Source organism: Hemiscyllium ocellatum, chromosome 1 (assembly GCF_020745735.1).
Source record: "Hemiscyllium ocellatum isolate sHemOce1 chromosome 1, sHemOce1.pat.X.cur, whole genome shotgun sequence".
NCBI classification, from domain to species: domain Eukaryota; kingdom Metazoa; phylum Chordata; class Chondrichthyes; order Orectolobiformes; family Hemiscylliidae; genus Hemiscyllium; species Hemiscyllium ocellatum.
This window is the reverse complement of record NC_083401.1, coordinates 26036111-26062508: the sequence shown is the minus strand read 5'-3', so window position 1 is coordinate 26062508 and position 26398 is coordinate 26036111. Positions and strand designations below refer to the sequence as shown.

General features: G+C 40.6%; 1 protein-coding gene across 1 annotated transcript in view; it reads left to right on the top strand.

The window, feature by feature from the left end:
* Positions 1–26398, top strand: part of ctnna2 (catenin (cadherin-associated protein), alpha 2) — a 1237032-nt gene that overhangs the window by 966538 nt on the left and 244096 nt on the right. The window contains exon 13 of the mRNA XM_060828354.1: positions 26022–26173. Coding sequence (XP_060684337.1) covers positions 26022–26173 — 152 coding nt within the window. The remainder of the gene's footprint in view (positions 1–26021; positions 26174–26398) is intronic.

Sequence of the window (26398 nt, the reverse complement as noted above, 5' to 3'; positions counted from 1 at the left end):
CCTGACCAGCTGTGCTTTTTAAGCACCATACTCTTCGTCATACACGATATTAGCTAAAATAAGCAACCAAAAGATGGTGAGTTTTAAGAAGTGTCTTAAAGGACGTAAGAGAGGTACAGAACTGGAAAGAACTCAAGAGGGAAATCCAGAGCTTAGGGCTGTCAATAACAGAGTGATTTAATTTGACAATGCAGCAGCATTGTAGGAGTTGAGTTGTCTTGGAGGGTGGTACAGTTGGAGGGTATTGTAGAGTTAGAGGTGAGAATATGAAGAGATTTCAAAACAAGGATAAAGGTTTTAATATCTACCAAAAAGGCAAGTTACATCACCAGAACTGGAAAATAAATACAGACATGCCCCCTGTTTCCATGTTCACTCAGCAAATTTTTAAAATTCTGCATTTTTAGAATCAGGGAATTTACATATTAAATAATTTATAAAACATGCGCTTTCACCTTACTTTGATAATCTGTCATTTTTAATCATTAAAGGTGTATCAAAAATGTAGTGCTTTAATGACTTGCTTTAGTCCACAGTCCTCTTATTTTAATTATTTTTACATGATAAACTCTTAGTTCTTCTCACTTGACTTTTTTCCACTGAATATATAATATACATATTAAATATTTATGTTGTCTTTTGATAAAAAGGTTTGATTATTCCCTTGAGATGATGGGAAGAAATATCATGTTGATCACAAAATTAAAAGTAACAGTTGGTGATTATTTTCCAGAGGTCGATAGATTTGGGATCAGTTCCTGCGGATTGGAGGGTGGCTAATGTTGTACCACTTTTTAAGAAAGGTGGGGGAGAGAAAGCAGGAAACTATAGACCAGTTAGTCTGACCTCAGTGGTGGGAAAGATGCTGGAATCTATTATAAACGATGAAATTATGACACATCTGGATAGTAGTAACGGGATAGGTCAGAGTCAGCATGGATTTATGAAGGGGAAATCATGCTTGACTAATCTTCTGGAATTCTTTGAGGATGTAACTCTGAAGATAAACGAGGGAGATCCAGTAGATCTAGTGTACCCGGACTTTCAGAAAACTTTCGATAAAGTCCCACATAGGAGGTGAGTGAGCAAAATTAGGGCGCATGGTATTGGGGGCAAAGTACTAACTTGGTCTGAAAGTTGGTTGGCTGATAGGAAACAAAGAGTAGTGATAAACGGCTCCATTTCGGAATGGCAGGCAGTGACCAGTGGGGTACTGCAGGGATCAGTAATGGGACCGCAGCTTTTTACAACATATGTTAATGATATAGAAGATGGTATTAGTAATAACATTAGAACATTTGCTGATGATACTAAGCTGGGTGGGAGAGTGAAATGTGATGAGGATGTTAGGAGATTGCAGGCTGACCTGGACAAGTTAGGTGAGTGGTCAGATGCATGGCAGATGCAGTTTAATGTGGATAAATGTATGGCTATCCACTTTGGTGGCAAGCACAGGAAGGCAGATTACTACCTAAATGGAATCAATTTAGGTAAAGGGGCAGTACAAAGAGATCTGGGTGTTCTTGTACACCAGACAATGAAGGCAAGCATGCAGGTGCAGCAGGTAGTGAAGAAGTCTAATAGCATGCTGGCCTTCATAACAAGAGGGATTGAGTATAGAAGCAAAGAGGTTCTTCTGCAGCTGTACAGGGCCCTGGTGAGACCGCACCTGGAGTACTGTGTGCAGTTCTGGTCTCCAAATTTGAGGAAAGACATTCTGGCTATTGAGGGAGTGCAGCATACGTTCACGAGGTCAATTCCTGGAATGGCGGGATTACCTAACACTGAAAGACTGGAATGACTGGGCTTGTATACCCTTGAGTTTAGAAGACTTAGAGGGGATATGATTGAGACATATAAGATTATTAAAGGATTGGACACTCTGGAGGCAGGAAACATGTTTCCGCTGATGGGTGAGTGCCGAACCAGAGGACACAGCTTAAAAATATGGGGTAGACCATTTAGGACGGTGATGAGGAGAAACTTCTTCACCCAGAGAGTGGTGGCTGTGTGGAATGCTCTGCCCCAGAGGGCAGTGGAGGCCCAGTCTCTGGATTCATTTAAGAAAGATTTGAATAGAGCTCTCAAGGATAGTGGAATCAAGGGTTATGGAGATAAGGCAGGAATAGGATATTGATTAAGGATGATCAGCCATGATCATATTGAATGGTGGTGCAGGCTCGAAGGGCAGAATGGCCTACTCTTGCATCTATTGTCTGTTGTCTATTGTCTATAGTCAGACACAAGTCAGAAATAGGCCATTCATTGTTCACCTTCCACACTTTAGAAGATCATGGACAGTCTCCTAACTTGTAGCAGCCAGCATATGAAAACTTCCATTAAGGGGTGTCTTGGCCCTCTCCAGACTGCTGGCCTAAGAAGTTCTGCCAATACAAGGCATGTGAATGCTTAATGTTACAAGGCAGGGTCCAGCTGCATATCAGGCAGCACTGTGCTGGAATTTCAGATCTGAAGTATTTTCATCTCTGTTGCAAATGACTAACTTTTTAAAAACGAAGGCATTGTGCTAAGAGGGTTTTTCATTTGTTAAGCCTGAATCTATCTTAAAGATTGTATGGGAGAAAGTGAGGATTGCAGATGCTGGAGATCAAAGCTAAAAATGTGTTGCTGGAAAAGCACAGCAGATTAGGTAGCATCCAAGGAGCAGGAGAATCGACGTTTCGGGCATGAGCCCTTCTTCAGGTATCCCAGTCTTGGATAGTTTTGTTGAATTACTGGTTCCTGGTTGTGGTCTGAGAAAGAGCTGAAAGCAGTCTCAGAGACCCTTAAAGATTAATTTTGTTTATGCTTCATTCACAGAACCTTTTTGAATTTAAGAGTTGAGATTTTAAAAAGCTGAGTGACTTGTAGTAACCTTTCCAAAGCATCAAATGAACCATTCTACTCAAATGAAATATGGACCTTTTTAAGGTCTCACTGAAGTTTAGGGGCTTTTTGGAAAGCTCAGAGGAGTCATCTTGATATTCCTGAAAGTATGAAGAAAGTCTGTATGTACTTAACGATCATTTATGTGTTTTTAGTTCTTGGAGTTGTCATGTTTTATTATGTGTCCTAATTAAGGAGTTAGATAAGACAATCTAGTGTACATATGAGCATACTATATTGTTGTTAGGTTATTTGGCTGCTCACTGTTCATTTAATGAATAGCTTGCCAGCTTAAGCTTGAGAACAAGGTATTTTGTGATGCTCTATTGGTTTTGAAGATTGAAATTAGATTTTATAGAAGCACTTCATTAGGAACCTAAAAATTATTTTCCAACAAGGTTAGGTATTCACTTACCTTTATTATTAAAAATTATTTGATCTGAAGGCAAGAACAGGCACTCTTGAATGCAAGCGGAACTTTTCATTAGAGTAAATCAAATTATGATGTGTAAAACAGTTAGAAAATACTCTAAATCATTTTTTTTTGAATACTGGTTGAGAACTTGAAAAGAAAATGAGGACCATTGGGGTAGTTTCTGAAGGTAAACAACCTCTTTACTTTAGCTGGGGTGTCATTTCTGAATTTGCCACAAAGCCAGGAATGTGAATACGTGGATAGCTATTTTTTATAGAACTCCACCAATCAACAGAATGAAAATTGGATGTGATCTATGACAGGTGCCCCTTGCTACATTACTGTCCAGGCTATGAAGACAAAAGATGGTAACTTGGAAGGAGTATTGAAGGTATTTTGTCACCCAACTTGAGTCGCTGGGGGAGAAATTTCTTGTGTCACGCTATGCAAACTTAACAAAAAAAACCAAAGAACTGCAGATGCTGAAAATCAGAAATAAAATTAGAAATTGCTGGAAAAACTCAAAGTCTGCAGCATCTTTGGAAATAAAGCAGAGTTAATGTTTCGGGTCCAGTGACCCTTCATCAGAACTGCAACAATACTGGAGTATGCAGACTTACTTCGATTCCCTGGCAGCAGACAGCATTGTGGGCTTCTACCTGTCAAGTGTTCTTCTCTGGTATGAATGCAAGAACTTGTGCACACTCTGAAGGTCACCACATTACCTGCCTCAGGGGACTTTTTCACTGTCAATAGGTCAAAATCCTGGAATTCCCTCCGTAATGTCATTGTGGGTCAACCCACAGCAGGTGGACTGCAGTGCTTCAAGAAAGCAGCTCACCACCACCTTCACATGGACAATAAATGATAGCCAGCCAGCAATGCACACATCATACTAATGGATAAATTTTTGAAAAATTGGTATGAGTCTACATGCACTTTTGGAGTATTGCATGCAATTCTGGTCTCCTTCCTATCAGAAGGATATTGTGAAACTTGAAATGATTCAGAAAAGATTTACAAGGATTGGAGGTTTTGAGCTATAGGGAGATGTTGAATAGGCTAAGGCTATTTTCCCTGGAGCGACAGAGGCTGATGGGTGAACTTATAGAGGTTTATAAAATCATGAGGGTCATGAATAGCAGAAGTCTCCTCCTTGTGGTGGGGGAGTCCAGAACTAGAGGGCATAGGTTTAGGGTGAGAGGGGAAAGATATAAAAGAGACCTATGGGACAACTTTTCATGCAGAGGATGGTATGTGTATAGAATGAGATCCAGACGAAGTGGTGGAGGCAAGTACGATTGCAACATTTAAAAGGCATCTGGATAGGAATATGAATAGGAAGGGTTTGGAAGGGTTTGGAAGGATATGGGCTGGGAGCTGGCAGGTGGGACTTGATTGGTTTGGGATATCGGGTCGGCATGGACGGGTTGGTCCGAAGGGTTTGTTTCCATGTTGTACATCTCTATGTCTCTATGACTCTATAAATCTGCGCTGCTCCATGAATAAATTCCTTTCCTTCTCAGGAGAAAATCCAAGATGTAGGAACTTTAAATAATATATGGCAATTGTAGATGGATGAAACAAAATTGGAAAGGTAAAACAAAATCAGAAATTGCTGGAAAAACTCAGCAGGTCTAATAGCATCTTGAACACAGACCATTACAGTGCAGTACAGGCCCTTTGACCCTCGATATGCACCAACCTGTGGAACCAATCTGAAGCTCATCTGTCCTATGCTATTGCATTTTCATCCAAATGCCTATCCATTGACGATTTAAATGCCCTTAAAGTTGGCAAGTCCACTACTGTTGCAGGCAGTGCATTCCGCACTCCTACTAGTCTCTGAGTAAAGAAACTACCTCTGACATCTGTTCGATATCAATCACCCCTCAATTTAAAGTTATGTCCCATCATGCTAGCCATCGCCAAGGAAAAAGGCTCTCACTGTCCAACCGATCTTGTATGTCTCAATGAAGTCACCTCTCAACCTTCTACCCTCTCATGAAAACAGCCTCAAGGCCCTCAGCTTTTCCTCATAAGATCTTCCTTCCATACCAGGCAACATCTTAGTAAATCTCCTCTGCACCCTTTTCAAAGCTTCCACATCCTCCCTGTAAAGCAGTGACCAGAACTGTATGCAACACTCTGTATGCGGCCGCACCAGAGGTTTGCACATCTCATGGCTCCGAAACTCAATTCCTCTACCAATAAAAACTCACACACCACATGCTTCTTAATGACCCTATCAACCTGGCCGACAACTTTCAGGGATCTACGTGCATGGACACCAAGATGTCTACTCATCTACACTACCAAGAATCTTACCATTAGCCTAGTATTCTTTATTCTTGTTGCTCCTTCCAATGTGAATCACCTCACATTTTTCCACATTTGCCACCTCTCAACCCAGCTCTGTAACTTATTTATGTCCCTCTGTAACTTGCAACATCCTTCAGCATTACCCCACAACTCCACTGACCTTAGTGTCATCCGCAAATTTACTGACCCATCCTTCTATGTGCTCATCCATTTGATTTATGAAAATGACAAACAGCAGTAACCCCAAAATAGATCATTGCAGTACACCATTTGTAACTGAACTCCAGGATGAACAATTCCAGTGACCCTTCTTCTGAACTGGACCCAAAACATTAACTCTGTTTTCCCTCCACAGATGCTGCCGGACCTGCCGAGCTTTTCCAGCAGTTTCTGATTTGTTCCTGATTTCCAGCATCCACAGTTCTTTGGTTTGTTTTGTAAAGTTGGGAAGATTCTCTGTTGTGACCAAACAGTGAACTGTCAATGCATAGGCCAAAATAAACAAAGGATAGATCACATATGCAAAAATAAACTGAATTAAGCACTCTGAAATATCGGAAGGCCGCACAAGCTCTTTCTTGTGATCCATCTTAATTAACTTTGGAGTCTTTTCACTATATCACTGTGTCCTACTCTGTCCCCACCTCTAATTGCTTCATGACCCTATCTGTGGGCAGCATGTGGCTCAATGGTTAGCACTGCTGCCTCCCAGTGCCTGACACCCAGGTTGGGTTCTAGCCTCGGGCAACTGTCTGTGTGGAGTTTGCACATTCTCCACATGTTTGCATGGGTTTCCTCCCATGATCTGAAGATGTGCAGGTCAGGTGAATTGGCCATACCAAATTGCCCATAGTGTAAGATGCATTAGTCAGGTGTTAATATAGGGTAGGGAGTGGGTCTGGGTGGGTTACTCTTTGGAGGGTCAGTGTGGACTTGTTGGGCCAACTAGCCTGTTTCCATACTGTAAGGAATCTAATCTAATGCTACTGAATTAATAGGCTTCCTTCAGATTTTACCCAATTTGTTTAATCTGAGTTGTCTTTTTTTTACTTCTACTTGTATTTTTCATTCACCACTGAGATGGAGGCATCTTTGGAGGGTGGAGGTGGATTTAATCAGACACAGGGCATGGGATGGTAACTCCACCATCTTCCAGCCTTTGCCCAATTAAGTCCCAGGTGGGAAGTTGCTGGTAAGTGGATTGTTGTTAATAATGAGGTGATGAGCAGTCACCTCAACAGAAGCCAGAAAAGCAAACCCTGCCAAGTTTACTTGCAGACTCCTTGGGGATGTCCCTTGTACAAAGACATTTAGCATTTGAGGGACTCAGCATCAGGAAGGGTAACCTGCTGAAAACCTTGCTCCTGCTCCTTCCTCCGATCCCCTCATGAGATGCACTCCACAATCCCCTTCCTGCCCTCACTCACCAGTGCTGGGTTCCCACATTGATTGTAGTACCAGCAGCTGCCTTGAAGACTAGTGATGCTGATAGCACTGGAAAACTACTGCCTTCCGGTTTCTACTTCAGGATTCTTAATCCCAGGGAATGCACGATGCTGACTGCTTAGGTGTCTGATAGCCACTTAATACAGTTGGGCCTTCTCCAGCAACACAAAGCTCCCACTGAATCTCTGTAGCCAACATTACATTCTGCCCAAGAATTATGTGTATAACTGATTGACTTTTGGCTTTATGGAAGTCATTTTGCTAAGAGGCCTATGCACCATCATAGCTGTATGACTTCAAGTGCTTATATGCTATAATTAGAATGAGATATAATAGTATTAAAATTATTAGAAATATTCCAGTGAATGTGTAGCTATAAAACTATAACCATTTATAATGGATTAGTCACTGCACAAGTTATATAGACACATTTATAATATGCTGCTATCACACTTGGTGCTGATGTGTGAAGTTTATCCCATCATTGAAAACGTCTGTAATTCACATTCAGATTATTATTCAAAAAGGAGAAGCTTTAAGTAATCGATGTAGTACCCTACTTATCCTGTCATCCAATTATTGAAAATTGACACTGGTTCATTGTAATGCATGCAGGCCAAAGTATTTGTTGATAATGAACAGAAAATTATTGCTCTGTAAACTTACACATCAAAGTGGTGTTTAATTCTTCAGAAAGTTAAAACATTTTTGTTAACCCCAGCACAGCATTGCTGTGTTCTCAGCATTCCTGTCTTCTGTGTTGCAGCCCTCAAGGCTTAATGGCCAAATCTACCATCCAGTCGAGAACTTAGCTGTACACATTAGTCATTGCTCCCTGGTCTCAACTAGATCGGTCATGACGAAGAGTCATATTGGACTCGAAATGTTAACTTTGTTTCTCTCCCATCAGGTGCTGTGAGACCTGCTGAGTTTCTCAAGCACTTGCTGTTTTTAGTTCAGATCACAGCATTCGCAGTATTTTGCTTTTAGATCAGTCCCTTGCAGTATGGTGGGCCAGCGAATCTTAACTATGCTTGGGTGGGTGATGCAGGGTGGAGGGGGTGTGAGGGTGAGTTTGTAAAATGATGTGTTCCTGATGCTGGCCACTATTCAAAGTTTGATGATAGGATGAGGATAGAACAAGACTCGGTTTAGCTGTGATACAATTATGCCAATTGTATATCATACACTGCTCAATTCTGATGTGAAAAATTATCAGAAAGGGACCAGTGCACCAGTTCATCCAGTGGAGTTGTATCCCCATTTAAATTAACATTTTTGAACAATGAAGATAGAAGGTCAGCAGCTAAAAGGAATAATGCTCTAGTTATATCCACCAGAGTGTGCATTTCTGCTGCATTTCATATAGCAGAAAAAAAGGATATTGCTTGATATCATGATGATGGTCCATAGTCATGATGGGGTCAACAGACAAGGAAGTGGGCATTTCACCCCCACTTCAAAAATAAACAACATGACCTCAGTGAAGAATGCTTCAAGTTTTTCATTTGTTCATGGCCTGTCAATGTCACTGGCAAGACCAGCATTTGTTGCTGAAACTAATTTGCTCTTGAGAAGGTGGTAACAAGCTATAGTCAAATGATTACAAATCGTAAATGCATATCAAATCAATGATAAACCTTGTATGGTATTTAATATGGAGTCTAACCATACCCGAAATGTTTCACAACTACTGATTTACTTGTGAAATGCAGTTACTGTCATGTAGTAAATGTGAAGTGTTGTGTTTTGGAAAGGCAAATCAGTGCATGACTTATACACTTAAAGGTAAGGTCCTGGAGGGTGTCGCTGAACAAAGAGACCTTGGTTCATAGTTCCTTGAAAGTAAAGTTGCAGGAAGACAGATAGTGAAGAAAGCATTTGGTCATTGCATTGAGTATAGGAGTTGGGAAGTCATGTTGTGGCTATATAGGACATTGGTTAGGCCACTTTTAGAATACTGTGTTCAGTTCTGGTCTCCCTGCTATAGGAAGGATGCTGTGAAACATGAAAGGATTCAGAAAAGATTTACAAGAATGTTGCCAGAGTTGGACGGTTTGAGCTATAAGGAGAGGCAGAAGAGGCTGGGGCCATTTTCCCTTGAAGTTCGGAGGCTGAGGACTGACCTTATAGAAATTTGTAAAATCATGAGGGGCATAGGAAGGGTGGACAGCCAAGGTCCTTTCCCCAGGGTATCAGAATCCAAAACTAGAGGGCCTAGGTTGAAGGTTAGAGGGGAAAGATTTAAAAGGGACTTAAGGGACATTTTTTCACACAGAGGGTAGTGCACGAATGGAATGAGCTGCCAGAGGAAGTGGTGAAGGCTGGTACAATTACACCATTTAAAAGGCATTTGGATAGGTATATGAATAGGAAGGGTTTAGAGGGATATGAGCCAAAAGCTGGCAAATGGGATTAGATTAATTGGAGATATCTGGTCGGCATGGATAAGTTGGATCAAACGGTCTGTTTCCATGCTGTCCAGTTCTATGTTGGACTAAAGAGTCTGTTTCCATGATGTCTAGCTGTATGTTGAACTGAAGGTTCTTTTTCCATGCTGTACAGCTCTATGTTGGACCAAAGGCTCTGTTTTCATGCTGTACAGCTCTATGACTTTATATGAATAACTTGCATCAAGAGAGCACTGCCTTTGAGATAGTAACCTAGATTATGTTCTGAATTAGCACAAAAATGGGAGCAGATCAACTGTTCGTGAGATCGTGGCTGATTTTCTTCATCAACCGCATATACCCACATTAGCTCCGTGTCCCTTGATTCTCTTGGTATACAAAATTCTATCAATGTCAGTGTTGAAAAAGCTCAACAAAAAAAAATCTACTGTAAGGACATGTCAAATAGGATCAGGAGTAGGCCATACTACCCATTGGACCTTCCCTGCTATTCAGATTGCAAGTGGCTGATCTTTGAGTTCAACTCAACTTCCCTGCTGCCTTTCATATCCCTGGTATAGAGAATTTAAAGCTTCACAATCCTTCAGGTAAAGAAATTTCTCCTAATTGCAGTCCTTATTCACCATCCTATTATTCCGAATTTACAGTTTTAGACCTTCAAGCCTGTAATGAAGGTAATTCAGTAAAGGTTTAATTGAATAATATCCGTAATGCGCAGTTTGTCTTATGAGAAAAGGTTGTATCTGCTGGAGTTTTGAACAATGAGAGGCAGCTTTATTGAAACATGTAAAATCATGATGGTGTTCACAATGTGAATGTGGAGAAGATATTCCTCTTGTGAGAGAATCTAGATCCAAGTCTCACTGTGTAAAACTCAGGGATCACTGATTTAAAACAGTAATTACGCAAAATGTTTTCAGTCAGAGAGTCATAAATCTTTCGACCTCTCTTCCTGAAAAGGTGGGAGAAGCAGAGTCCTGAATACTTTGAAGACAGCAATTGAACAATGAGAGGCGCAGACAATAATGTAGATCTGCGGTTCCAGTCAGATCAGCCATAATCTTATTGATTGGCAGAGCAGATATGAGGGCCTGAAAAGTTTATTCCTGCTCCTGGTTCATATGTTTGTATGGTCATAAACCAGAGGAAAAAGCCTTTCAGCATCTACCCTGTCAAGAATTGAACATGATAAAATGAGTTTGCCAGTCATTCTTAAAAATATAGGTTCATTCTATTGACTCTCTGCTCATACAATAGCCTTTCCAGCCCAAGAATGATTGCATCCCCTCTAAGGCATTTCTGTCCTTATTGAGATAAAGACATTGAGGTTGCACATTGTACTCCTGGTGTGATCTCATTAAAGCCAAAAGGTGTGGTGCTGGAAAAGCCTAGCCGGTCAGGCAGCATCCATGGAGCAGGAGAACTTATGCTCAAAACATCAACTCTGCTGCTGCTCGGATGCTGCCTGACCAGCTGTGCTTGACTCTGATCCCCAACATCTCCAGTCTTCATTTTCTCCTAATGATCTCACCAAGGCCCTACAAAATTGCAGGAAGAGTTACTTATTCTTAAACTTCAACCTCATTACAAAAAAAAGCCTTCCTTGTTGTTTGCCTGCACTTACAGGTTAACTTTCCATAAATTCAGAAGCAAGGACAACCAAGTGCCTCTGAATGCCAAGATTTTTTAATTTTCATTTAAAAAATCATTATCTCTGCAGAATTTCCTTTTTTCGAACACAATTCTGTTTGTTTTTTAATCTTTGTCAATTTTTCTTTATGCAGTTCATCTCTAAAGCCTCTTTGTGTCCTTGGAGATTGTCGCTCTGTAATCTCATTCAGATAAAAATTGCAAATCTCTGAGACCAAAACATTGATCCTGTGGCACTCCACTAGTTATATCTTGCTTTTACAAAACATGTTTCTCGGTTTCTTTTTGTCTGTTGACTAATCCTCAATCCATGTTGAAATATCACCCCAAATCACATAAACTTAATCTTGTGTAACTCTCGGAATGGAGCTTTTGGCTCAGATGTGAGGTTGCCATCAACTAAATTAGGCCAACACACTTGCAGATCAAGATGGAGAACCTCAGCAAAAACCAGGAATCAAGAAGCTCATACTTACTTTCCCATCCTAAGCCCCTTTTTATCATATAATCTGCCTGATCAGCTAAATTGACCATCTACTGAACATCAACTGTGCTTATTTGGTACCTTTCCCCAACAAGGTGGTTTGCTGTAGTTCTATAATCATTATCTTGACATAATTTATACATTATCTCTACATTACTCTCTTGAAATAACGGTATCGTTTTTTGAAAACAGTGTTAAAGTGTATAACTATATTTGCCAATTGTGTCTTTGTTTGGTGGACACTGATTGTGCCGGTGTAGCTTCACGCATTCATATCCATTTATTTTGATTTATGACATCTTGAAAAATAAATGTAAGTAAAGACTAAATTTAAAGAATAACAGACATATTTCCTTTCAATCTCACTAGTCTTGACATGAACCTGAAAATAAAGTAATAAGAAGTCCTTTTGACCTTTGCCATTGCTGTAACAGCTTGTGGAGGTTCAGAATGCCATTTCCAAATGAAACATAGATGGGTGCCATTACTGAGAGATAATTCACCCTCCCCAACCTGCAACCAGGGAACATTGCCACGTAATCTGCTTAATTAGTCATCATAAAGATGGCATGTTTCCTGCTGCTGATGTATCATGACAGAGAGGGTTTTTTACATCCCATCAGAATAATCCCTTCGAAATTTTAGGAGGTGAGTGAATCACTCAGATATGTTAGTGAATGTACTTACAGTTCATAAGTTAACAAGAAGATTACTTGGTATAGAACGTAGAACAGTACACCACAGGAACAGGCCTTCAGCCTATCATGTCTGTATTACAAAGCGTTTCTATATGTTTGCACAATTCCTTTGATCTGAAAATTACAGTGCTTCAGAACTGTACATTTATTCTTTTGTGAATTGTGAGGAGGAGTCAGGTTGAGTGAGGCTGCTTATTTTGGCACACAGGTTGGGTTACTGATTAGCAATGTTGGATCACTTCCACTATGTTTTACATTGAATATCATGTCTTCTTTTCAAACAATGTTGCCAATTTTCATAGCTCACTGCCAATATAGGTTCGTGAGAAATGTGATAGACATTAGTTTTGCTGAGATCTTATTGAGCTGCTTCCTGACATTGACATTTCAAATCCATCAGAAGGAAGCAGCCACCATTTTGATTGACAGGATGTGTTGTTCACTTTTGTTGTAAAGAAAATAAAAAGCTTAATCATTCAGGTCAGCTGAGCATCATTGCAAGTTTATTCAAAGACTATTTCACATTTTTTCCAAGAAAATTGTGATGGCTAGCATATATTACTTTTTTTCTAAGATGCTGTGAATGAATCCATGGCTCATGATCAAAATTACAACATTGGAACAACAGAACATTTGGTGCTTGCAGATGCCTCATGAATGTTAATGGTGCAGTGTTCGGACCATAATTTTGTGAATGAGTCGTGACATTTTCTTCACTACACTTCTTCACATGCTGTTTTCTGTAGAGATTCCATTCTATTCTCCAATTTCTCTGTTTTCATTGCATCTGTTCTGCTAATGCAACCATTAATGCCTGTTTCTGATTTATCTTACTTTTTCTTCAACGAAGAACTTCTGCCAATTGCAGTTGACACCATCTCTGATATGTTTCTTGCACCTATGCTCCAAACCCTTCCCACTCCCTCCCAGAACCATTATAGGATTTCCCCTCATCCCCCCTCAACTTCCATTAAACTAGTTTCCTATTTTATCAATTTTGCTAATTCCAACATGATACAATAACAAACATCAAACTCTCCCCTCACCCCACTCACTCTCAGTATTTCAAAGGGACTGTTCCCTCTGCAGTCTGTACCACATCTCAGAGAACCCAGAACCTCCCTCCTTTACTGCGGAGTCTTTCTGTGCCAGTGTATAAGATACAACACCTACACATTTACCTTCACTCTTCAGGGAGAGGAAAGGAATCCATTCAGCCCATCACGTTTGCACCAGCTTTCCAAAGGAGATGTCTCTTCATGCTCCTCTACAATCCCAGATCCCAAAACACATGTGCCAAGTGAAACAGTGGCTTGCCTGTACTTCTTTCAATCACCTACACTGTATTCACTATTCACAATGTAGTCTTCTTTACTCTGAGGAAACCAAATGCAGAATGCCTGACTACTTTACAGAACACCTACAGTCTGCAAACATAACTATGTACACAGTGTAACTTTCTTTTTTAATTCTCCACTTTACTTACATTCTGATCTTTATGTCTATGGCTGCTGCAGTCTTTTTTGACGCTTTCTACGAGCTGGAAATACAACACCTCAGTACATGACTACCGAGTTCACCGACTGTATATCATAATCTCTGTTATGATATGTCTCACTGTCAGTGTTTATTTAAGAGATGAAGTGAAAGTTGCCAGAGTCCCAAATTGCCATAGATTGCTATTTGTTTGGAGAGAGATAACTGGTGGTAAGTTTAACCCGAGAATCACCTTTCCTCAGGCAAACAGCAAAGTTGAGAAGGAAGGGCCTTCATGATGACATCAGAATCATAGAATCCCTGCAGTGTGAGAACAGGCCATTTGGCCCAACAAGTCCACACCAACCATCCAAAGAGTAACCTAACCAGACCCATTCCCCTACTCTATTGCCCAACATTTATCCCTGACTACTGCACCTAGCTTACACATCGCTGAACACTGTAGGCAATTTAGCATGACCAATTCACCTAGTCTTTGGATTGTAGGAGGAAGCCAGAGTACCCGAGGAAACCCATGCAGACACAGGGAGAATGTGCAAAGTTCACGCAGACAGTGGCCTGAGGCTCCAATCAAACCCAGGACCCTGGCACTGTGAGGCAGCAGTGCTAACCACTGAGCCACCGTGTCGCCCATGTTAGCCAGATTAAGAATTGAACTCTGCTTGGTTTCACCAGTAAAGTGAAGGTCTGTCACCTTCAGCCAAGATTTGAATGTTGTTGAAACACTTGGTGGGGGGTGGGGAGCAAATTATATGAGTAGACTAATTGGATAGATCTTTCAATAAACTGGGCAATGGACCAAATGGCTTCTTTAGGTGCTGTACAAGTCCAGTCTTCAGAGGAGATCACAACGTCAAGGTTGTTAAGAGCAGCATGAATATTATTGTGCTGAAATGGTGAGAGATCCCTCAGGTATTTTAGCCTTTTCAAAATCTACACCTATTGGCACCTCTTTAAAAGATATGCTGATGATATCATCACAGTATAATTGCAAATGACCTGAGGTGTAAAGGTTTCAGACTCCCTCTTACTCTGGAATTACTGAAAGCATAACACGCTGCTGGAATCATGTTGCTCTACTGTTGTCTAATGTTTAATAGCTGTAAGAAATGACCATGGCATCCATGCCCACTTTCTCATGTCATGGGAGATAACGTAGGCATCGACAAAACAGTTGTTGCAGGGAAATTCTCATCAACCTCTGCCTTCAACCTCTGCTGTGTCCTCCCTTTTTTCTGCTTGCTCTTTTCTTCCTATACTCTTTAATACTGTATTCAGGTGACTGCTATATACCATTCACGTATCATCTTTAATCTATCCATAACCCCACTCTTTGGCTTTTGTAACATGAGCTATCAAATTTCTCCTGCCTTTTGTTCTTCCTATTCTTTCCACAGCTTAAAAAACTCCTTGTTTTTATCTTCCTTGAATTCTGATAAAAGGTCATCAACCTGACTGTTTCTCTTCACAGATGCAGTCTGAATTGCTGAGTATTCGTAGCATTTCTGTTAGTTTGTTTGTATTCCTGTGATGGAATGCCCAACTCAATTATTGTCCTGAAGTCTTAACTTGAACCAACAATCTTCTGACTCAGGGGTGAGAATGCCACAGCAGAGCCTCAATTGACATTGATGACAATTGTTCTTGTGTGTTTAAAACACCGATCACCTTTTCCTTTTCCACCTATTGTCAAGTGTTCCCTGCTTCAGTCATTCAAAAGTGCAACTCACAACATATGGTCAGTGACTGTCAATGGCAGCCACCATTGGACTATGAAGCAACAGCCAAGATTCATGCAAATTAAATTTAGAATGTACCTACAGAGTTCTGTTTATGATCATTACTAAAAGGAAGCAGTAGATGCTAATTGAACATGAATCTCCATTTTAATTCTTTGCACATGCTGACTTTCAGTGTTTGTCATTTTCTGTCTTGACAGTATGTAAATCTGTCCTCTGTGGGGATTTGAAATGCACTTGGTTCTCTGACGGAATAATGGCTTCAGGAACAGATGCGTCTTCCTTAAATTGTGCAAGACGCGTGACAAAAGAAGAATTTAGGAGGTGATAACAAGGCACATAATGTGGCTATTGTGCAGATTGAATTTTTAGACAAGGAAAATGTAATCAGAGATGCCAAGAGTTACAATAAAAATTTGATTAAATTGAGTTAATGATGAGAATTGATCAAGAATAAGACAGAAACTTGTTTTTTTTTGGTAATTGTTGAGTTGAAGGTTGATTGAGAGGATTAAAGCATTATCGTAGTTCATCTCAGCAGGTGTTCTTAGATCAGGTACAGTTAAGACAGCTACACTGAAGACAAATGAGCTGCATAAGCTCAAACCTCTGAAAATAATAACCTGTTCCTGCTGCTGGAGATTTTCTTCTTTGTCTGCTGTACATTTTACTATTATTCTTCCAGAACTCTGCTCAGTTTCACCAGCAAAGTGAACGTCTGTCACCTTCAGCCGAGGTTTGAATATAGTTGAAACACTTGGTTGAGGGGGGAGCAAATTATAGGAGCCAACTATAGATCTTTCAATAAGCTGGGATGATGGACCAAATGGCCTCTTTAGGTGCTGTACAAGTCCTGTTTTCAGAGGAGATCACAGCATCAAAGTTGATAAGAGCAGCATGAATATCATTGCGCTGAAATGGTGAGAGATCCCTCAGGTATTTTAGCCTTCTCAAAATCGGCACCAATCAAACATTGCTTAACGATAGGTATAAATTACTTATTTAAAAGAGTAACCCCTTTCAGTAGAGTCAATGGAATTTCCCAGGACCATCCATTGATTTAGAAGGGCAGGTAGAAAACTTTGATTGGGCAGGAGGCAAAAGTTCAAATTTGCATCAGCAGGTTCAGATTTTCCACTGAATGTCTCAGAACCAAGCAGGCCTCCCTGACCTTCAAGGTCGGGAACCTGTTTTTGCATTCATCATTCATTATTAACATAGCAGCCGAATAGAATTTCTGCCAGGTGGGGGCTCTGGTTTCCTCCTGCAGTCCAAAGATGTGCAGGTTACTTGGATTTGTGGTGCTAAATTGCCCCATCATCTCCAGGGGATTTGCAGGATCGGTGGATAATGGGGTTATGGGGAGAGGATGGGACAAGGGTGTGGCTGGAATGCGCTTCAGAGGGTCAGTGCACACTCATTCGACTAAATGGTCTCTTTCTCCACTCTGCAGACTCTATGATTCAATGAATTACAATCAAGGGCAAAATCATGTTACGCAAGAACAGAAAATTTATGTTCGCAAACCTAACTATGGAGATACAGTATGTACCTGGCAGGGTAGACTTATTCCTCCAATCTCCAGAGAGCACCAACTTCTTCAGTTTCTTGGGTCCTTCATAGACAAGCTGTTTCTTTGCACAGATGCTTACAGTGAGGTGTTTAGATCATATGCTGTCTGCTTTGTTGTTGAATGCTCAGGTTAATGCCTGACTATGTTAAATGCATGTCCAAGTAAGACCAGCCACACATGAACATGATTGGGGCAGGCAAGAGGAGCTCTTGATGAAAAGCTCTCAGATGTATAGATGAAGATGCCAACCTGCTGGAGGATATCATTGCGCAGAAAATGATCTGCACCAACCATACACAAATACTGTGGCTACAAGACCAGGTCAGAGGCTGGGAATTCTAAGGCAAGTCACTCACTTTCTCACTCCTCAAAGCCTGTCTGCCGTCAGGAGTGTAATGGAATGCTCCCCACTTGAGTGCAGCTTCAACAACACTCAAGAAGGTCGACGCCAGTCAGGACAGAACAACCAATTTGATTGATGCCCCATCTGCCACCTTCAACACTCCCTTCACCACTGGTACACAATAACAATAGTGTATACCTGGCTGTAATGCCAGGCTGATGGTGGTGGATGGCTGAAGTACTGTGTACAGTTCTGGTCACCTTGTTATAGGAAGGATATTATTAAATTGAGGAGAGTTGGGAAGAGATTTACAAGGATGTTGCTGGGACTTGAGGGTATGAGTTTTAAGGATAGACTGGGACTTTTTTCACTAGAGTGCAGGAGGTTGAGAGGTGACCTTATGGAGGTTTATTAAATCATGAGAGGCATTGATAAGGTGAATAGCAAAGGACTTTTCCCTAGGGTAGTTGAGTCCAAAGGGAACATATTTTAAAGTGAGAAGAGAAATACTTTAAAGGGACATGAGGGGCAACTTTTTCATACAGAGTGTGATTCGTATGTGAAATGAACTGCCAGAGGAAGTAGTAGGTGAAAGTACAGTTCCAACATTTAAAGGACATTTGAAGAGGGACATGAGTAGGAAAGGTTTACAGAGAAATGGACCAAGCATGGGCAAGTGGGACTAGTTTAGTTTGGGGAACTTGGTCAGCATGGACAAGTTGAATTGAAGGTATGTTTCCATACTGTATGATCCTATAACAGTATGACTATAGATGACTTCCATCTAGACTCTGTTCTAAGGCTGTTTCTTCAATACTTTCTGACATTTTACTTTAATTTATTGAGAGAGCAGAGCACAGAGATTAAAGAAGAAGGAATCTATGCAGAAGCAGTGAACAGGTGAAAGGGAGAAAACAGCATTTAGATAGAATCATAGAATTCTGTCAGTGCCAAAAGAGGCTATTTGGTCCATCGAGTCTGCACTGACCCTCCAAACATCATCACACCCAGACCCACTCTCCTACTCTAACCCTGTAACCCCACATTTTCCATGGCGAAACCATCCAATCTTTTCACACAGTGAGTGTTTCAGGTATGGAATGCATTGCCTAGAAGTATGGTAAAGGCAGATTAAATAGAGGCATCAAGTGTGCTTTAGATAATTACTTAAATAGAAATAGTGTACAGAGTTTCAAAGGAAAAGCAGGAGATTTGCTCAAAGTCATTTTGCTCATAAGGAGGGCAGACATGATGAGCCAAATACCCTCCTTCTACACCATAACACTTCTGTGACTCTGTGAAAGAAGGAGGGAGGCCCAATTTGGAGAGCATGAGGAATGTCAGGCAGCTTTTTCCACAACATGAAAACAGTAAGGCAGGAAGACCCTCGGATACTGTTAAAGAAAGTAGAACAGTATATTAAAATCAAAAGCAAGCTATGAATGAGATTAAGTAAAATCTTAATACTGCATAGAATTTTTTAAAAATCTATGCTGGAAATGTCAACAAATTTAAAAGAAAATCCAACCCATAACCAACACCACCTGGATGATAAGACTGCAGAGTGTTCTGAAAGGTAAGTAAAATGAACAGTTTTCCTCCATTCGGTACCCACTCTAAACTAATTCATCCAAATCTCTGCTCCCTCTCTCCTAACTCACATAAAACTACAGTCATCCATCATTCCTGTCTTCACTGACCTACACGGGTACCTACTGTACCAGCATCTCAATTTTAAAATTCTAATCTTTGTTTTCAGATTCGAACATGACCTCTTTCCTCTCAATCTCTGTAATGTCCTGCAGCCCTAAATGTCCTCTGAGATTTCTGATGAGAGCGGTTCTTTGCACAGCATTTATTCTGCTCAAAAGAAAATAATACCATAAACTCAGGGTATTAAAGGTGTATACATTTCCTTCCCCTCATATTAGAGCACAAGATCCAGATCCCTGTCTTTCCTCTGTGATCCTTTTTCAATTTGTAATGATTCCTCTCTGCACACAATCCCTAACCCTTCCTAGTTAATTGCAGAGACTAAGTACAACGTGAACAAATACAGCAAATCCTAGAGAAACTCAGCAGGTCTGACAGCACCTGTGTAGAGTGAAACAACGAATGTTTCAAATCTAGTATGATGATTCTGAAGGAAATATGACAGAGTCTAACTGGACTCAAAACATTAACTCTGTTTCTCTCTCCACAGATGCAGCCAGACCTGCTAAGTTTCTCAAGTATTCTCTGTGTCTGTTTCAGATTTCACCATTCGCAGTATTTTGCTTTTATTCAAACACAACTTGGCCTTGGACTATGATGTGTTTGATACATGCCTTACATCTAGAAAATGCAATCAATCAGGGCTTCCAAATTCTGGTCAACAAAACAGGCTTTCCTTATTTTTATTGTGCAATTCCTCAAAACTTTGGCAGGCAGCCTCATTGAGTGAGCAAATGGTCTTTGGATATTCTGGCTAAGGTTTAGTTTAGCAGTTCTTAGAAGTGTGAAAGTGATTATTAGTGATTTCTTTTGGAAATGGCTGGATAAACTGAGCAGCATCGATGGAGAAAGGAACAAAGTTAACATTTTGAGTCCAGTATGACTCTTCTTCAGAACAGTACAGGTCTTGCCATAATGTGCCCTGAGATGTTGGTGCCTGGTTACCAACATGGAGGTTATTTGGAGCTAGCAGTAGCCTGAATTTGTTAGATGCTTGCTCTGGTTTCCTTGTTTGAGGTTTCTAAAGTCTAGTTTGTTTGTCAAGTTTGGTAAGATGACAGGTAGAAGATGAATGTGGAGTGTTGTGCAGTTTACAAGACATTTAACGAGCGGTAATCCCCAACAATTATTATCTCCATGCTGCTTGTGAAAAATATAAAAGATAAAGCAAAATGATCTTGACATTGAAATGAGCTCTCTAAACCAGTCATCTGATTCCACCACACATCCTGCTACAGCCCACGTCACTCAGACCTGTGTAAGGTTCCACCATTCATCGTCACAAGGACCATGTAATGGTCACAGCTATCAATACAGTCATGGGGAGATGCATCCTTATTGCATAGATTGATGAGGGTGAAGTCAATGATGTATCCTCTTTTTGTTGGTTATCTCACCATCTATTATAGATCCAGTCCAGCAGCCATGTTCTTTAGCACTCGACTAGTATTATTATTTTTGAGCTGCTGTTGGTAATGGACATTGAATTACCCTACCTTGAATGAATTATTACTCCAAGCACTTTTTCCAGGTGAAAATCAGCTGGATTCCTCCTTGTCCATTTTGAATTAATGGTTAGTACAATGTATCTTCATCCAGTCTTGAGTCAATGTTAAGGACTGAAAAGGCAACTCAATTCCAAATGTATACCAATCTGCAGCCACCTCTTATAGTGGGCGGCACGGTGGCACAGTGGTTAGCACTGCTGCCTCACAGCGCCTGAGACCCGGGTTCATTTCCCCACTCAGGCGACTGACTGTGTGGAGTTTGCACGTTCTCCCTGTGTCTGCGTGGGTTTCCACAGTCCAAAGATGTGCAAGTCATGTGAGTCGGCCATGCTAAATTGCCCGTAGTGTTAGGTAAGGGGTAAATGTAGGGGTATGGGTGGGTTGCGCTTCGGCGAGTCGGTGTGGACTTGTTGGGCCGAAGGGCCTGTTTCCACACTGTAAGTAATCTAATCCAATCTAATCTGTCCTGTCAGCAGAAGAACATATATCTAGATACAGTAATGGTGGTATCTGGGAGATCGTGTGTAAAGTATGATTTTGTGAGTATGACTATGCCTTGCTCTATTTAACTAGTCTACTGGAACGCTCTCCCACTTAAGGTACAAGTTGTTGATGAGAAGGACACTGCAGAGTCTACAGAACTGGGTTAGCCACTGTCATTTCCAGTGACTCACTCAATGAATTATACAATACTTTCAGTGTGGAAACAGACTATTCAGCTCAACAAGTCCCCATTCAGACTCACCAAGCCATCCTATCCCCATAACCCTACAATTCCGATGGTTAATACACCTGGCCTGCATATCACCAGACACTTTGGGCAATTTAGCATCCACCTAAACTACACACCTTTGGATTGTGGGAGGAAACCGGAGCGCCTGGAGGAAACACATGCAGACACAGCAAGAATGTACAAACTCCATACAGACAGTCGCCTGAAGTTGGAATTGAACCTGGGTCAGTGGCACTGTGAGGCAATAGTGCTAATCACTGAGCCACCATGCCACCCAATGCCAGATGATAGCCCAGTTTAATTCCTTTTTTGGACTTTATAGTGATTTGATACAATAGAGTGGCAGAGTGGGAGTATTCCATCACAGTCCTGACTTCTGCCTTGTAGATGATGCACAGATTTGAGGGCTCAGGAAGTGAGTTCCTTGCTTCAGGTTTCTTAGTCTATGAGCTGCACCTGTAGCCATAGGTGGGCTATGGCTATTCCAGTTCGATTTCTGGTCAATGGTAACACCCAGGATATTGATTTATAGATTTATTGTGGCTTAACATGGATATTGGGCTTGTTGAAATTATAACATGTCTATCAATTTTCCTGAAGCTTTTGTCTTTTGCTCCTTCACCTTATCATATATATTTAGTTTTAAGAGGTGCTACAGCAAAGCTTTCATACATATGACCATTTAAATGCTCTTGGGTTATGCAGAAAACCTGCAATCACTCAGAAGGATGTCGCACTGTCTTTAGTGACAAACTTTCTCTCGCGAAGTGGAGAGAACCTTGGATAGGTTGAGAGTCTTGTTGTCGCTTTATTGAATCACAATTTGGCTCCACCATAATTAAACAACTATGCACTCCTGATGAAGAGTTTATGCCCAAAACATCGATTTTCCTGCTCCTCAGATGCTGCCTGACCTACTGTGTTTTCCAGCACCACACTCTTGCTTCTGATCTCCAGCACCTGTAGTCCTCACTTTCTCTATAATTAAATAATTGTCCTCTATCCATTCTGATTGAATATTAGTTGTATTTCTTGTATTATTAGGAAACAACACAGTGTACATAATATTGATTGCTTGAAAACCTAATACAGGTTGTTTAAGAGCTATAGTTACAGATATAAAAGATATATAAGGATATTTAAGGTATATAGTTACAGATTACTATGTAAATACATTCCATCACGTATGCTTCTTCTGGGCTGCACATGGTATTTGGTCATCAGGTTTCATTATCCTCTTCGCTCATTATCGTTTGCAACTCTGAAAGCAATATAACTCAACACAATAACATTGTATGCAACAGCAGAAGCTTAGATATTGGATAGAAAACATTGAATTAGATGTACGTTGGATAATGTGGGACCGCAAACTTTATTGAGGAGTTATGGTGGGGGAGTATTAAAATCACTGGACTGATAATCCAGAGACCCAGTCCAATGTTTTGGGGATATGGATTCAAAACCCACCATGGCAGGTGATGAAATTTGAACTGAAAAAACATCAGTGTAACAGCAAGCTTGTAACAATTGTTGTAAAGCTATTCTGGATCACTAATCCTTCCCTAGTGTGGTGTCCAAACCTAGAGCAATGTTGTTGGTTCTAAATTGACATGGAGAATTTATCAGTTTAAGGCAACAAATCACGCCCTATAATGCTATGTCTCCAGAACAGCTGGGAGTTGAACACTAATCCGCCAGGTTCAAAGATAAAGATATTATCACTGCACCACAAGTACCTTATAGTGAAGCAGAAAAACTGAAAGCTGCCCTCAAGACATTGGGCCTCTGATCTGCAGCTTGGAAGTTGCCATGAAGACTGGCCATAAGGCCTTCCTAGTTCTATGCACTGATTGGTGTCCTGGAACGTCTGTACTGTGTCATGGAACTTAGTTTAGAGTGGAGAGTATGGTTTGATTAGGATGTTGTGTGTGTGAGAGAGAGAAAGAGAGAGAGAGAGAGATAGAGAGTGTATGTGCATGTGTGTGTGTGTATACACATATGTGTGTACACGTGTGTGCGTATGTGTACGTCAACATGTTATGATCGTATACCACTGCCCGAGAGTGCAGTTCAAGCTCAGATAGGAATTGAAAGTTTTATATATGCTTTGTAGTACCCAGAATGCAAACATGATCAAGAAATTCTCTGTATACAAAATGATCACTAAATGATGCAAATAATTTTTAAAAAATGTATCTATATAGTGCTTTATGAAGTCGTAGAGAAATTTTACCTACACAGTTTCACCTATTGAAATCCAATAACAAGTATACCACCAGTTTGGCAGACAATGATATTCCATTGAGGTGAATGACCAGTTCATATTGAGAACTTGTTGTTCTTTCTCAAAGTCTAGTTGCATCACCCAAAACCGAGTTTGATGTCTTTTCCAAATGTTTGAACTTCTGACAGTGCAATAATTGCTGTATTAGAATGCAAGCCAACATTGTGGGCTTAAGTCGAGAGAAATAACTTAAGGGAGAAATAATACAGGAGGGGAACAGAATATTGTGACAAAGAACTGGTAGAGGTCCATGGGGTTGAACTGATTTAATGTGGCTATCTGATTGTACAATGTTCTGCATGGGAATTTGCTGTACTTGATGTATGGCCTGTCTCGCTGGAGAGCTAGTCCTACTACTTGCCACATTCATTCCAAACCCACCCAACATGATTTAATGCCAATCAGGAATTTACCTTACAGGTGTCAGTAGCCTTACCATGTTGAGATGAAATATCCACCTCCGAAGAAGTGCCAGATAATCAGAGGCCATGAAACTTGAAATGGTTCAAAAAAGATTTACAAAGGTTTGCCAGGGTTGGAGGTTTTGAGCTATTGGGAGAAGCTGAATAGGCTGGGGCTGTTTTCCCTGGAGCATCAAAGGCTGAGGGGTGACCATATAGACCAAAAGAGAAAATGCTGGAAAATCTCAGCAAGTCTGGCAGCATCTGTAAGAAGAGAAAAGAGCTGACATTTGGAGTCTAACTGACCCTTTGTCAAAGTTAAAAAAAAAGGGACAAATAGGGAGATATTTATATTAGGCTGAAAGAAAGTGAGTCATGGCTCCATAAGCAAAGGTAGCAATAAAAAGGTGATAATGACAATGCATAGAGAGATTATAGGGAGATTAGGAGCTGTGTATGACCAAAGCTGAAGCCAGTGCTATATGAGGTCTATAAAATCATGTGGGGCATGGATAGGATAAATAGACAAAGTCTTTTCCCTGAGGTGGGGGGAGTCCAGACCTAGAGGGCCTAAGTTTAGGGTGAGAAGGGAAAGATATAAAAGGGACCTAAGGGGCAACGTTTTCATGCAGAGGGTGGTGCATGTATGGAATGAGCTGCTAGAGGAAGTGGTGGAGGCTAGTACAATTGCAACATTTAGAAGACATCTAGATGGGTATATGAATAGGAAGGGTTTAGAGGGATATAGGCCAAGTGCTAGCAAATGGATGAGATAAGGTTGGGATATCTGGTCGGCATGGACGAGTTGGACGGAAGGGTCTGTTTCCATGCTATACTTCAGTATGATTCTATGACTCAATGATTCTAACTCTTCAATACCAACAGTACCACTGAAAGCAGTGGTGAAGGCCAGTACTGCAGCAGACTGCAGGATTGTTGCTAGAACCTGCAGGGAAGCTAGATGGCAGATTCACCAGAGTCAGTAAGGGACATACATTGATGGGGTTGGTGGATGGAGGACAATTAGTCACAAGCACAGGTAGGGGTTTTCACCCACATTATTGGTGAATTTCTCCATTGGCCATTGGATGTGATCTCCCCACCACCCTAACATTAGGTTGCAAGCATACACACCAGGGTTTACCCAACAGCTTATCCACCTGGAACAATCAACATCCATCATGGGTTAAATGATAACGAGATGAGACCCCTGAGTGGCACTTCAAGACTTCGAATATCTTCTGGGCAGAAAGAATAATATGATAAAACAAAGGTAAAAAGGATAATAGAGTTGACAGGAAGATAACACTGTCTCCATGCTCCACTTTCAAGCCCCTCTTCCCACTTTCCTAGCTTGTGTCAGTGGAAGCATTAAATTCTGCAATGCGCTGGAACTTGGAATCATCAATTTTTGGCTCTGAAGTGAAATTACTATCGTCTGTAAATGTTAAATCTATATGAATAAATAAAAATATACAGTGTGAAGCAAGAATGCACTAGTTTATAGATTCAATTGTAGCTGTAAAATAAACACGCATGCACAAAAGAACAGGGAGAATAAATTAACACCTCACTCAAATACTTCCATTTAATTTAATTGATTTGATATTAAAACTTTGATGACTTGCAATGCAGAGGAATATTTAATATTCCACCATCTGCTTTATTTACTGAGCAAACCTTTATGCAGTCAGCTATTTTATTTTCTCTCCATCTAAAGCCATTTATAGTGAAGTCTTTTTTTTACTTACTTAACAGAATTCTGCAGAATTAATCAGCGTCCAATCTTCACTGCATTCTGTGACAATAAGACAAGCTTGGGTACCCTTTAAAAGAGTGCTTAGGCCTTAAGGCAGGAACAAAGACTAGAAAACAAATCTCTAATGCTTTACTTGTGTATTTTTTCTCTCCTATCCAGTTATGCCTCGTTTTGCTGAACAAGTGGAAGTCGCAATTGAAGCATTGAGTGCAAATCCCCCACAGGCTTTCGAGGAGAATGAGTTCATAGATGCTTCACGCTTAGTTTACGATGGAGTACGTGACATAAGGAAAGCAGTGCTGATGATAAGGGTATGCATACTAACTGTTTACTTCCACAAAGAATTTTAAGCAGAAAGGCTGGAGGATTTTTATAAACCCAATACAAGGAGACATAATTTTAGACATAAGTCACAGCAAGTGTGACAATTGTGAGCTGATTTTCTTAATATTTCAGACTACTTTCTGTTTTAGATATCATTCATTCTAATTGTTGAACTGCTTCCACAGTGCACAGCTCCTTTTAAACTTTCACCA